Source organism: Mesocricetus auratus, unplaced genomic scaffold, assembly GCF_017639785.1.
Source record: "Mesocricetus auratus isolate SY011 unplaced genomic scaffold, BCM_Maur_2.0 Super-Scaffold_4256, whole genome shotgun sequence".
Classification (NCBI taxonomy): Eukaryota; Metazoa; Chordata; class Mammalia; order Rodentia; family Cricetidae; genus Mesocricetus; species Mesocricetus auratus.
In genome coordinates, this window is record NW_024429182.1 from 188,455 (window position 1) to 203,720 (window position 15,266).

The 15,266-nt window shown below is 43.6% G+C and overlaps 1 protein-coding gene across 1 annotated transcript in view; it reads right to left on the reverse strand.

The window, feature by feature from the left end:
- The window catches only part of Grk5 (G protein-coupled receptor kinase 5), a 192,339-nt gene that overhangs the window by 54,650 nt on the left and 122,423 nt on the right, over positions 1 to 15,266 (reverse strand). The window contains exon 3 of the mRNA XM_005085355.4: positions 7,729 to 7,841. Within this exon, the coding sequence (XP_005085412.1) occupies positions 7,729 to 7,841 (113 nt within the window). The remainder of the gene's footprint in view (positions 1 to 7,728; positions 7,842 to 15,266) is intronic.

Below are 15,266 nucleotides of genomic sequence, written 5' to 3' on the forward strand. Positions count from 1 at the left end.
CCCACTTCTGTCCCACTCCCCCTCCCTTCTGGAGTCTCTCCCTTTTTGTCTCACATTAGAAAAGCACAGGCTTCTATGAGATAACAACCAAACATGAAAAAATAAAATATAATGAGATAAAGAAAAAAATCACATCAAGACTGGACAAGGCATTCCAACAGAAGAAAAAGAACCTCAAGAGCAAGCATAAGAATCAAAGACCCACTCTAACATGTTGATTCCTACTTTTAACAACTCTCTGAACTTAATAGCTGGTGCTGTTTACTTCTTTTGGCATTTTCCCATTTGCTGATATTGAATCGTTTCTTTACTTATGTGATAAAGTGTTGTGGAATATTATTTTAACTGTGTAAAGGTGTGTTACATTTCTTTCTGCTGCTTTTGTTAATAATGCAGAGATGTGTTACGCTTGTTTGATTAAATAAAATTAACCTGGGAGTCAGGAAGCTGAGTCAATAACTAGTTAACAGAAAGCGAACTTAGTATAGTAAGGGTTCTTTCCAGGGTGCTGAGAAGAAGGGCGGCTCTTTTTCAGGCGAGGCAAGCAAAGAGAGAAGGTTAGCTATTTGCTATTCCGCTTCTCTCACCTAGCAGGATGTCACCTCAACCTTTGAATCCTGAGTTCTGCAGAAGGATAGAGATGTAGCAGTGCATGAGGGAAGAGAATTCCTGCCTGGCTGCAGCCTGTGTGGCCAAACCACTGCTGGTAGCTTCAGAGTTGCAATTGCCAATTGGGACAGTAGTTTCTTAAGGTGTGGCCACTGTATTGAATGCAAAACAACAGCGGGGAAAAAAAACTAGCTTTTCCATTCACTGCACAGCCCCCAACTGCAGAAGACAGACTCACTCATAGGAGATACCTGAAAAATACATGCCAAGTAACCCAACTCAACATCCACCAACCTTCCCTCGCACCCCAAGAAGAGACTAGCAAACTTTGGGTCTTGTCAAAATGTGAGTTTCACATGAGTGGTCAGCTAATGGTTAAGGTCTCCAGAGAGGATGTTTAGGATGCAACCCATCCATTTTGAAGAGACCCATGGCAAGATCCTCTTAGCCTGTGGGGATGACACTAGTATGAGGCACCATCCAGTCTCTAGACAGATAACCAAACCTTTTTTGCCCTCCAGAGATCAGACTCTGCCTCTCAATGAGAGGACTGTGGAAGCCTCTTGACAGCCCAGACTTGGGTGAGTTACACACTACCTGATGAGTCATACACAAGGGTTCTACTCTCAAAACTAGTGAACCTATTTGAAAACAGTCACAGTTTGTACTTGACCTCAGAAATGTAGATGAGACTTTAAAGGAGAGCGCTTCCTGGGCTTTGTCACAGTCCTATGAGGATAACTTATTTTTAATAAGCTCCACTTAGTAAAAATTTAGCAGAGGTAGGAATGCTGAGGATGACGATGGCTATACCCCTAAGTATCCATATTGGTAAGTAACTACAATGCCAAGGGTGCTGTTACTTCCTATCGCCTCCATCCAGTCAAAATGAAAGAAAAAAATAATAATTTCAGATGAGAAGTTATGCTGGCACTAGAAAACTCAGCAAAGTCTTCAAATATAAAAGAGGGGTCCAGGGGCTAATTATGACAACAGGTGGCAATGAAAGGAACTTACTAATTCCTAGCTAAAAGTATCAAGGGGGCAGGTCAGCCTCTCTAAGTGGGGGCCCTGTCGAGGTGTATTGAGAGTGTTTGACCTGTTAATACAAGAGCCAGACTCCATTTCCGTTCTAATAAACAGCTCTTGGTATGGGCCCAGTAAGAAGAGAATGCACAACCAGAATGAAACTGGGCAACCACTGAGATTTTGTTTTCCCCTTCCTGTGGACTAGATGCACCAAATAGAACACATGGCTGGAAAATTCCATCAGCTACTCAGCTCAGCCTGACCCTGCTCTGCCTCACCAACTCTTCAGACAGGTCTCATGGCTTCTGCCACCTCATCTTTTCCAGATGGGGAGCAGCCCTGGTCCTGTACTTGCAGACTTTGGTCATCATTGCTTTTCCAGCTGCCTCTACCTGCTGGACAAAGCAGCCCTCACAACCCAAAGTTTTATGCCTCAGCTGTATAGTGACAACTCCTGGCTTTCCATTCCCAGTCCAAGCCTTCCTTGTGAGCTCCAGATCTGGATACCTATCTCTCCTGGCATATCTTGTATCTATTAAACTTCTCCATGGAATGCTGAAGAGGCTCAGACTATGAAATAAAACTCTTGATCTTCTCTCAGCATGACCTCCCCACAGCCTTAGCCTTGCTTCATTCACACAGTTGCTTGGTGACTAATATTGTCAATTTGATTTGATTTATAATCATGAAAGAGACAAGCATGCCCATGAGGTGCAAGCTAGATGAGGTTAACTCAAGTGAGAAGACTTATCCTAACATGAATGGCACCATTCATGTCCTCCAACTGTATAAAAAAAGAAAGGAAGGAAGAAAATGGGACTGGAGAGATGGCTCAGAGGTTAGGAGCACTGGCTGCTAATCCAGAGAACCTTAGTTCAATTCTCAGTACCCACCAGATGGCTGTTCATGTCTGTAACTCCAGTCTCAGGGGATCCAACACTGTCTTCTGGCCTCCAAAAGTATCAGGCATGTGCATGGTATATAAATATTCATGCAAGCAAAATACACACACACACACACACACACACACACACAAACTTAAAAAGTAAGAAAGCCATTTTTTTTTAGAAGGAGGAGGAAGAGGGAGAGGCAACAGCAACCTGTATCTGTCATTCTCTGCTTCCTGACTATGCCTCAAGATCCTGACACCAAGACTTCCCCACCATGATGAACCAAAATAAATCCTTGTTTCCATAAGCTGTTTTTGTCAGTTATTCTCTTCTCCCTAAGTGACTAACAGGGAATCCAGCCTCAACAATTTTATTCATCTCCAGTCCATCAGGGAAATCTGGAAAGTTTGTCTTCAAGACATGCTCCCTAAGCCTAATCCAACCACCTATCACTATTGTTTCATGCTGGCCCAAACACCATGGCTCTCACCTGGATTGTTATAAACTACCCCCTCTCAGATCTACCAGATTTTACCCATGTCCACCTAGATCAGATCATGCCATCCTCTGCCTTGCTAAAATCCACCATTGGTTCCTGAACTTCATGCAACATAAGAGCCAAAGTTCTTCAGAGGTTATAGGGTCTTGTGTGATCAATGCTTCTCCTATTTTCTGTGTTTCCTCTCTAACCATGGACACTCTTGCCAACAGGCCTTCTTAAAGAAGGCTCTCTTTCTGCAATGCCCTTTCACTACCTACTAGCTCCAACTCCTTCTAGTCTTCAGTCACATGTTACCTTGGTAAGAATACCTATGCTTACCACTCTTCTTAACACTACAACCAGGCTTCCTTTTCCTTACTCCCAACACTGCAATATGCTCTGATTATTTTTTCCCACCCCACTTAACACTTTTTATGACTTAAAAAAAAATCACTGTTCTCCTGTGTTTATGGCACAGAAAGCACCCTTTCCTGTTGAGAAGGTGATATCACAAGTGCAGGCATCTTAGACTATTCTATCAATTTGTCCTAACTCTACCTACCAAATGAAGTTGAGGCTGTAATTATGTCACTAGAACCAAGATAAATGATAAATGGGTGTTTATTGGGGAACAATTATACATAAAAATACAAAGAACTGCTGGAGCATTTCCCTGTTCTTCGTACCAGATCTGCTGACCCACCAGAAAGAGCGCACAAAGGCAAGTCAAGCCTCTCTTTCTGCATCCATCTGCCTGAGGCCACTCCCAAGGAGGTGTGGCCACCATTACAAGCTCACTGATAAGATGCCTACAACCAAAGAGTAATTTTGTTACGTGAATGAAAGGCTAAAAACTAGCAAGGAGTTTGGTACTAGGGCTTCTCATCGTGGCTCAAATGAAAGCTTTGCTATGGGTCACAGTGTTCTGGGTCTCTGGAAAAAGGCAACTGAGGCCAAAGTGAAGATTCTCCAAGGCACAGTCCAAGTTGTCATAGTAGGTGGGTATACAAAGAGGGCCCTGGTGCATTCTTGACCAGTGGTCCTCAGGTTTGATGGCCATAACCAAAGATCCTAGAAAAGAGGTTAACATCTGCCCACAAGAGCTAGGGACAGAGCCTACACCATACTGGCAGCCCATCTTTGGATCCAACAATTTCTACCAATAACAATCTGCTAGTGTTATAGTGTTATAATAAGTGTACATAAGAAGCAAGGACCCAGAGAAGAGGGAAAGCAAGGTGGGGAAGGGTCTGTAAATACGGCCAGGAGAACAACTAGGCACCTGTCAGGGAAATGAGATCATGGAGTAGCATCTCAGAAAAGGAAGGTTCAGACAACCAGGGCCAGGGAACTTAACTGAGCCTAGTATGGCAGAACCAGAAGTGGAAAAAATATCTGGTGAAGGCTGGTAATTAAAGAGAAAAGCAGGTATCTGATGGTGGCTAATCTGGTAAGTCACCCTCAGAACCTGGGTATTAGCTTGATATCAACACTTTCCAACCCCATATATATATATAGTAAAGTCCTTGGAGACTTGAAAAAAACTACTACCTACTAGAAATGATGGTTTATCTGGTTACAGTGAGCATTCCTAGTGCCATGCTGTGGCTCCCAAATGTTACTTTCCAGGCAAAGGAACCAGGCTCCTTGGTGTAGTACAAGATGAACCCAGAATACTGTCACTGCAGACAGCTGCTAGTAAATTCTTAGCTCCACAAGTACTCAGAGGACCACCTGAAGGGGGTTTCTACTGGCCAATAGTGACTCCAGGAAGAAATAAGAACTTCAGTGCATTGGGGTACATACAACACATTTAAAACCATGAGTTCAAAATTCTTATGCATTACCACTATTGATGATGTTAGGGAGCCAATTTGGAGCTCTTGATACGTTGTATTTTGGAATGAGCATATGTATATGTATAAACATATGGAGGCCAGAAGTCAACTTCAGGTGTTGTCCACCTTGATTTTCCAGACAGTATTTCACTGAATCTGGAACTCACCAATAGACTAGACTAACTGGTAAGTAAGTCCCAGGGATCCATCTATCTCTGCCTCTCCAGCATTGTGATTATAAGCACACACTGCCATGCCCAGCTTTTCTTTTATTAATTTAGGTGGCAGGTCTTCATGCTGTGTGACAAACATTTTACCAACTGAGCTATTTCCCAACCCTAAATGGGTATCTTGAAACATAAATATAGGAAAAATTTTCATCAATCATTTCCTATTCAAACTTTACTGTTAGATAGCCATAGAGGAAATGAAGAAACTGTTCCAATTAGTATGAAGAAGAGTAGAATTAGAATGTTGCCATGTTGTAAACCTTCACTCCTCAGCTGATGTAGGTGTTGAACATTGCCATCTCAAGAACAAGGATGTCCAGACATCTTATACCGCCCATTGGAAGAACATAAGGCTACTCTGATAAAATAAGGTACAAACACAAGCATGCACACACACACACACACACACACACACACACACACATATGAAATTTACAAGAAATACTACTGAGGACTCTAATAAGTAGGCATACAGACAGCTAGAGCAGTAGTTATACTCTACAGGAACAACAGACCCTTCACAGAAGGTGGTGATAGGGGGTTACTGGAGTCAAGAGAAAGACCAAATGATACACACCCAGGTCAGTTCCACAATAGCAAAACACAAACTCATAAAGTGAACAAGAGAATTAGAAATTTATACACTCATATTTGACAATAATAAAAAAAATTTAGCTTATAACAACAGTACTGTGGTGGGGTTTTTTTCTACTTTCTTTTTTGCTTGTATGTGTTGTTTTTATGCATTGCTGGGAATGGAACCCAGGTCTTTTTGTATGTACTAGGCCAGAGCTCTACCATTGAACCACACCCTAAACTGTTGTAATTTGAATAATAATGGCTCACATAGGCTCATACACTTGGAAGGCTTGTTGATCAGGGAGTAGAATTACTTGGGGAGGATTAGGAGATGTGGCTTTGTTGGAGGAAGTGTGTTTTGGGGTGCCAAGTCCAGAGTGCCTCTCTGTGTCTCTGTCTCTCTCTGTGTCTCTGTCTCTGTGTCTCTGTCTCTCTCCCTCTCCCTCCCAGGATGTAGTTCTCAACTACATTTCAGCACCTGACTGCATGCTGCCATACTTCCCTTCCCACCATGATGATAATGGACTAAATCTCTGAAACTTTAAGAAAGTCCCAGTTAATTGCTTTCTCTGATAAGAGTTGTCATGGTCATGGTGTTTCTTTACAGCAATAGAACACTGACTAAGACATAAACCCTTAGTCATTTTTTGGTTTTAGTTTGTTTTAAAGAGCCCTTGCTCTTTAAAGAGACCTACTGAAAACTTCACAGATGAAACAATTTTGATAGCTGTTATTTGCTATAAACCACGGCTGAGGGGAAGGTGGAAGTCTGGGCTGATCACTGTTGAAGTGAGGTGAAAGGCACATGAGGGCTCATTACATTATACAGCTGACTTTTACTTTTTAAATAGTCTGAAACTTCCCGTAATAAGTTAAAAAAGAAATCACCAGGCCACACTCTCAGAGATCCAAATTTATTACTCAGGGTTTCAGCTCAGGCACTGGTAGTTTTTAAGGCTCCCAGGTGTTTTCAATCCTCAGTCGTAGTTGAGAACAAGTGAAAGATGCCAGGACCTATGCCAGGACCAGGACTGGGGCAGAGGCTACAGGTGATAAAAAGGCTCAAGGGGTCAAGAAGCTGAGCACATGGTCCCCGAATATGAAGGAAGAATAAGGAGAAGGGAAGAGTTAAGGACACTGCAAAGACTTCAGCTTCCAGTAACTGGAAAGCAAAGAACATTCTTAGGGCTGGGAGTTTGGGGGACCAGGGAAAAGTGCCTGCGTGTGTTGAGTATGTTGACTTGGTAGAGGTGGTGGAACTTCAATGGAGAAGTTTACCCTCGTAGCTTTGCTTATATGTCTAGAGACAACAGGGAGACTCTGAAGAGACATAAAAACATGAGCCTGGTGGGGAAGCATCCTAAATAGAGATAGAGGCCATGTGAGTCTACAAGAGACAATTACATCTTGGTTCTGTCCTTGAGAGGAGATCCCAGATGGCCCCACTCCCTACACAGGGGTTCTCTACTGCTTTCCCCTGACACCTAGAGCTCTTAATCTCCACACCCAGATAGAAATCCAAACGGTAGCTGTCTAGGCTATGAGCTTGAGGGGCCATGACCATCCTGATCAAAGGCTGATGAACTCCTGTGTATTTTCATAATGTCCCTACAAGCTCAGGCTTTTGTTAGACAAATGAGACACAAAACAGCTGAAGGAAGTCCTGGAGGCATCAGGCACAGCCACCTGACAGAGACAGTGAGTGCTGGCCTGAAACAGCCAATAGGCACTCACTGAACAGGAGTTTACTGATGGTGCCTGTGTGTTCAGGAAGCTCTATTGGATGGGGTGAACAAGAAGCTCAAAGGCCAAAAGTTTGCGTTCCCTGGGGAAACAGACAGTAAACTGGTAAACAAAGATACTAGATGTGTATCTTACCTGAAGCATTTCAGCTGGAGGAAGGGCAACAGCATTCAAGAGCTACTTCTACATTAAGAACCTTCCCAGTTTCTCATGTAACAAGAATCTAGATTCTTCAGGTTTCAAAACCATCAGGCCTATCTTTATTTCCTCCTGACAAAAACTAATTGCTGACCACAGAAGACCCCAAGGGCCACTTGGCAGGGACTTACCACTAAGTCCAGAAACTGAATGTAGCACTCCAGCCCAGGCCTGGTTTCACAGAACTGTCGAAAAAGCAGTCTCCCGATTGGTTGTTTGTCGCATAGACTGCAGTAATCTCTGTCTGGAGAAAAGAAAAGTATGATGAGACAAGAAGAGCACCAGGCAGGGCAATCTGTTACTCTACAATTGAGTCAAGAATCCTGAGTAGATCAGGCAAGATAATGGTGAACTTAGGCCATTATATCATAGAGTCTGCACACACAGAGAGAAGTCTAGGACAGAGAATGGTATGAAGGCCACACCCAGCTGTTTATTTCTATGTGAAAACACCAGTGGTTCTAGCAATTATGGCTCCATTCCCTATCTGGTCAAACAACATGAAACAGAGTTTGATTCTGGTGACTGAATAAAGGTGTCAAGCTCATGGCCTAAGCCAACTCAGCTAGTTCTCGTTCTTGCTCTGGAAACCAGTGCCTACAATGGTGTCCTTGACCTTGTGTGGAAAGTTGCTGTGAGAATGAAGCTGAACCAGGGAGGCCAGAACTTAAAAAATGACAATAAGTAGAATTGGTCCCTGGTAATCTGAAAAACTGATTGCTTAGGGCAGTTTGAAAAAAAATCCTGAATTATTTATAATTCAAAGCACCCTAGTGGATACAATTTTGCACTGGGTGTTTGGCTTTTTTTTTCTTCCATTTTTATCAAATTGGAGCAAAGCCCACTTTTTGAATGTTTCAAATAAAAACTGCATTCCCCAGATGAACAGGCATAGAAACAGGAAGTGATTAGCCTTCAGCCACTCAGCCACCAAGAGGGTTCTGAAGGAGAAATAAGGTGAGCCACCCAACCTCAGGGCCAGAAGCTGGAGTGCTAGCACTGGATGTTTTGTTACTTCAATGGCTCACCCTACCCTCTCTTTGACCCTTTTTGTTTTCCCTCCTATGAAAAACAAAGTGCATATTTCAGGCTGGGACTAGGATTCTTTCCCAGCAATAACACTTAAGTTTCTTTCAGCTTTCCCTGGCCAGAGGATGCTTGAGGAAACAGCCACTGAGGCATGCTATCCCAGACACTCTAGGCCTTCCAATCTGCAGCTGTCCCTCAAACTGATAGAGCTTGGAAGCAACTTGGCAGAAAGGAAGGACTGAGTCTTCAGCAGTTATGGAGCAGGGACACAATCATTCACTAGCAAGGGAGACCTATTATTAGCTTGAATATAGGTTTTCTTTAGTCTATTCTATCATCTCTTCTAAAGAACATCCTTTCAGCTGGGTGGTGGTGGCTTATGCCTTTAATCCCAGCACTTGGGAAGCAGAGGCAGGCGGATCTCTGTGAATTCAAGACCAGCCTGGCCTACAAGAGCTAGTTCCAGGATAGGCTCCAAAGCCACACAGGGAAACCCTGTCTTGAAAAAACAACAACAAAAAAAAAAAAAAAGAAAGAAAGAAAAAAAGAAAAAGGAAGAAAAAAATTCTCTCTCCAAGTCTGAACAAATCTCAACAAACCTGGTTCTGGGATGCTGGTACCTCCCAAGTTCTGAAGATGGTTTGTGACTCAGCCCTAGTGGTGGCACACACCTTTAATCCCAGCTCTCAGGAGGCAGAGGTCAGCCTGGTCTACAGAGCAAGTTCCAGGACAGCCAGGGCTACACAGGGAAACCCTGTCTCAAGAAAAGAAAGAAAGAAAGAAAGAAAGAAAGAAAGAAAGAAAGAAAGAAAGAAAGAAAGAAAGAAAGAAAGAAAGAAAGAAAGAAAGAAAGAAAGAAAGAAAGAAAGAAAGAAAGAAAGAAAGAAAGAAAGGATGGAAAGAAAGATGGAGGGAAGGAAAGAGGGAGGGAAGGAAAGAGGGAGGGAAGGAAAGAGGGAGGGAAGGAAGGCTGGGATTAAAGGTGTGTCATCCTAAGTGCTGGTATCAAAACCTCTGTTTTTCTTTCTGACTGATTCACTCTCAGGTAGTCAAGTGTAGTCATGAACTAACAGAGAACCATCTGCCTCTGTCTCCTGAGTGCTGGGAATAAAGGTGTGGCCACCACTGCCTGTCCTCTGTGGCTAGCTAGTGATTTAGCTCTGCATTCTGATCTTCAGTAAAACTTTATTTGTTAGATTACAAACAATATATCACAAGAAAGAATATATCGAAAGAAAGGAAGGAGGGAGGGGAGGAAGGGGGAAGGGACGGAGGGGAGAGGGGGAGGAAGGAGAGGGAGGGAGAAGTGGGGGAGGGAGGGATAAAGGGAGGAAAGAGGGGCAAATGACACAGCCCCATCCAATCAGAACCTTCATTCTCCCCATCACAACGATAAGGTTAAGCACGGCCACTTGATTCAGTAACAGCCAAATTGGAGGCCGGTTTCCTGGTCACAGCCATAAGTTCACGTGACCTTAGCCCTGGAGCTGCTTCTAGAACTTCCTGGAAAGAGGCTTGGTGCTGAGGACTGAAGACTGATGAGATTTTTTTTTTCTTCCATGACACTAAAGACCAGTCTGAGGTCTGGGCATTCATATCTGACAGTAACTACAAAGAGTAGATATACATTGCTCTTTTCATGAGCAAATGGCTCAAAGGTAGAGGTTATTTTGGTAGGAACTCACAGGTTATAAATATAAGTAGAAATCACAAATGTGGCTTTCTGTAAAGTGGATACTTTGACCAATATGAATGAGCCCCATGACTAGCCATCCTCTTCATGGCCCCTTTCCCAGGTGCTTCAGTCAAGACCATCGCTGAACTCTTGCATTAACTCTGCCCTTCAATGTGGGCACAGGCTCCACAGCTCCAGGCACAGATGGTCCACAAATAGCCACTCCATCAAGCATTTAGCCTCAGTGTGTGCCAAGTTCTGAGGGGGGAGAGGGGAGAACTACTTGGGTGAAAGAGCAATGTGGGTGAGCAGACATGATTCCCAAGTGACAGTTGTGAAATGGCATGCTAGATGAGTGTGGTTGTCAGCCACAGGAGGGATCCTGGCCACTGTGGTTCATGCCAGGTCTGTAGCCTGCACCTGTTAGCACAAGGGCTAGCCCACAGCCCACTGTTCACTGCCTCCAACTCAGTACACACACACACACACACACACACACACACACACACACACACACACACAGAGGAAAGAAAACAAACCTTTACACTTTCCTCCAATCAAGGAGTTTTCCCTGCAGTGCCCTGGAACCAGAGCAAATTACCATGTATCAACTTTCAGGGTTACTCAATTATGGAAAAGAGCACAATACCTCTTAATTTGATTTGAGCAAGGTAACCCCCTGTTTCCAAAAGCAATTATGAGATTCCATGTACCATATTGTGACTCCCTAAGAGTTCATCTGACAGAATTTCTTCCCCTACATACCGTGTTTCCTGTCAGTATGGAAACAAGGCTGATATGAACACAGGCACGGTAAACATTATGTGATTCTGACAAGCTGTCAGGACCACCCCCACCAACCCCTTTCACTGCTTCTCCCAACCACACAAGAGATCCAAAGTAAGAAAGCTACTTACGAGCTGCCAGGAAGGGACAAAATAACCAGTTAATTGTCTTTCCAGGCTTTGTTCTCAGCCTCCAATAAGGATTATCTATTCTCATTCACAAAAGCAAACGGAACTGAGACTCCTTTGGAATGGATGAGGCCATAGGAGGAAGAATATGGACAGAGGAATGGTCATGGTGAGAAGAGGAAGTGCAAAGCAAAGTTCTCAGTGTGGCAAGAACTAATGTGAAGGGGAGATAGTTCCTGCAAAGTCTGATGATTAATAAAGTTGTAGGCATGGGGAGGAACTGTGCTAGATAGCCTTGGAGTAGACCCTCTCTGATCTGTTACAGCAGTTGCTGACTGTGCTATACACAGTCAGGTCTTCAATGTTGCCTAGGAAGTTTCAAGATGGCAGAGCCTTTCTCTCCACCTCTCCAGCTGGAAAATCTGGGAAGACATACATGTAGTGAACATGCACACTGCACATGCACCACGTGCCCATACACACACACACACACACACACACCAGCTGAAATCATGCATCACTGGCATGTCCCACCCAAGCACTCCAACTTTGTTCCTTTTCTTTCTTTATTCACCCATAAAACTCTCTTCTAAGGCTTCTTGCTTCTCTATACCAGCAGATTCTTTTAGTTTTAAAGATCACTTCTTGAATTCGGGGCAGATTATGTGACCACTACAGGGTGCCACAGAGTAGACTTGAAGAAATGGCTTAGAGAAAGTGGAAGGTGCTTGGGGATAGAGGCATGGAACAAAGGAACAAGCACTGTCAAGTCATCAGGACTAATTTACCTGATGACAAATGTATGTAACTATTTCAATACCTATGTTCAAACACAGCACAGCAAGCCTCTTCCCTCTCCGTCTTCCCAGGTCAGCCTGGCATTTGCCAAGACATCAACCAACAGAGGGCGCAGCAAGACCACAGGCCCTGTCCTCAGAGCCCCTAGCAATACATGAGTTCCTGACCTGGGCCTCTCACAATTTAAGGACACTATAGGAAGAAAGTACTAGCAGGAGTGGTCTCACCTCTCACTCCAAGTAATCATGAGTCTGAGTTTCTAGGCCTTTCTAGGCCTCTGTTTCTTCATCTACTAAATAAAGGCATCAGAATGACCAACTGCTGAGATTCCCTTCACAGACTGGAGTCCCCTTGCCAGTCAGTTTCACAAATGATTAGAGGTCTCAAGGCAAACTCCAAGGTCAACACTGAGGCTCAATTTTACCCAGTATTACAAAATTCTGCGTTTGTCCACCCCTGGTGTTAATATCTAGTCTAGTGTCTTGTCTCCTTCCCTGAATCTAAGGCAAAGGATGGCAAATTTTTGCAAAGACCAGTAGTAAATATTTCAGCTATATGGTTTGGGCCATAGTAGTTCAACAATGGAGTTGTAATGAAAGTCCCCCTGGCATTGTATGAACTGTCTTTGGTATGGCTGTGTCTAATAAAACTATTTACAAAAGTAGGTGGAGGGCCACAATTTGATCACATGCTAATCCATGCTTCTAAGCCCTTGGGCCTCCAACCCCTTTGCAATATAATGTGATGCTGACCTGATTCCTCTAACATAGCTGCCTCCTTCCTAAAGCCAGGGAATGTCTGATGTCTTGAAAATCTGAGGAGCTGATAAGTACTGAAAATGTGCTTGTAGCCTGAGCATATGACCAGCAATAAAGGAAAGCAGGTCTGAAGTTAAAAAAGCCAAGTCAATTCCAGGTGGAATCAAGACCATCCAGAGTCCAGTGACCCTGGAAAGAACATACATCAATAAACGCGGAAAAAAACTTGAGGTGCCACAATCCTACAATCAAATGCCACTTAACACTCAAGCCACACAGATAGACATTAGCAGCAAACATAACATGAATGAACCCAAGGGGCCCTGTGTGGGTCCAAGATCTGGAAGCAAAAGAAACACATGCATGCCAGGTACATGCAGAGGCAGGTGGATCTCTGTGAGCTCAAGGCCAGCCTGGTCTACAAAGTGAGTTCCAGAACAGACAAACCCTGTCTCAAAAAACAAAAGGAGGAGGAAGAAGAGGGGGAGGAGAGGGAGGAAAGACAGACAAACAGACATGCACAGTTGATCCCATAAGTCTAAAACTCAAAAAAGACAAATCCATAGTGACCAAAATCAGAACAATGCAGGAAAGCAGGGAGTTCGTGTCAGAGGTGCATGAGGAAGCTTTGGGCATGGACGACAATGTTCTATGTCATGACTAAAGTGATTGCATGGCTGTACAAGTTTATAAAAGTCATTTAGTTATTACTTGAAATTGGTGACTGCATTGCAGGTAAGCAGTAGCATTTCAATAAAGATACCCCCCCCAAAAAGAAAAGAAAACGAAAAAACTAGTCACCCAACCTGAGTTCTCTGTGCTTGTTTCTTCAGCCATAAAGTGATCAGATCCTAACTGTGGCCTCACTCGAGGGCAGTGTTACTCCAAGCAAGGATACGTCTGATTCCTCCAGGAACCGGAGATCCCCAGGCTCATTCAGACTGAAAAGATCTGAATTCCAAGGTGGGGCCCAGATCTGTGTTTGAACATGCTGCTCTAGTGTGGAATAGTTCCTCCCTTCTAAGAGGAAGAACACTTAATTTCTAGCCAGTCATGTATGAAGACATATGTATACATTCACACCATTCACAAATTCCCGTAAGCCTTTTAATGCCTGACTGCATGAGGTGTCTCATGAACACGCACCTGGGTCTGCATCATGTAACCGGCTATACGGATCTAAGTATGTCTGTAGTTACCACAGACAGCAGTTACTCTTTTTAAAAGGAACAGTTTGGTCTCTTCCTGAAACCTTTTCCTTTTTTTTTTTTCTTTCTTTCTTTTTTAGGGGGGGGAGTTGTTATTAAGACAGGGCTTCTCTTTGTAGCTCTGGATGTCCTGGTACTCTCTCTATAGTAAACCAGGCTGGCCTTGAACTCAGATCTACCTGCCTTTACCTCTAGAGTACTGGGATTAAAGGTGTGCACCACCATAATAGGGCATCTTTTCCTGAAATCTTAAAAACGTAGCAACAGACACACCTGGAGCTGCTGATGCCTACCTTCTTTTATAAGGGGAAAAAATTGACAAAGAATGAAGTTGCAGCTGCATCAAGTTGAACAGTGTCCCAGATAACACACAAGTTCTAGTCTAGCCATATCTGAAGCCATGTGCTCCATTTCTGGGCTTTTTAGTTAGACAAACCAACAGATTCCCCTTTACCCTTAAGCTAATTTATTTTAGGTTTCAGTTTATTACAACAAAATGGAATGACTAATGAGTCTTTCAGCCTTGAACAGTATTTAGATGACTCAAAATTTAAGCCTATGTACAAAATCTGCATGTTCTTAAGTGCTCTGTTACAGCAAGCTCCTGTACCACTCACAAGCAAGTATTGCTTCCTCCTCCACCACGAAGCTGGATCTGCACGGAGATTCTAGGAACTGTGTCCACTGTTGATTAGTTAAACAAATTAGAGATATCCAAGCTCTCAATCCTTCTTGTATTCCAGAGGCAGACACGGTTGCTTGACTGGGTGAGAATTCCTACAGAGCTAGTGGTATGCTAGGATCTGGGTGCTGTCTCTATCCTTTGGCTCAGAGGTCCTCAGTTGGGTATAGATTTGACCATATTTGTATCATGGCTGTCTTTCTCAGCAGTAGTTATATGTGTGTATAGACCACAGTACCTAAGACAGCTCCTCTATAGCAGGATTACCCAACAACTTACACAAATAAGGCTGAAAGTCACTAAGCAGCCCCGAGTAACTAGATTGTCTTGGGTAAGTCCCTTTCCTGAGGCTCAACTGTCCCATAATCAGAGTTAACCTGCTGTCACCAGGGCTACCAACAACACATAGTCTGTCCTGTGTGAACAGCAGCCAGGAAGACAGATGATAGAAACCATGGCTTTTATTACTTTGAAGGCTCAAAAAGATAAGTAAATGAAACTAATGAAGAGGTTTGATTCCCTGACGACATGAGCAGACTCTCGGGTTGAGTTACTTCTCTGTCCTTGAGTCACTGGATCCAAGTTCTGGGAGAGCTTGGCTCTAT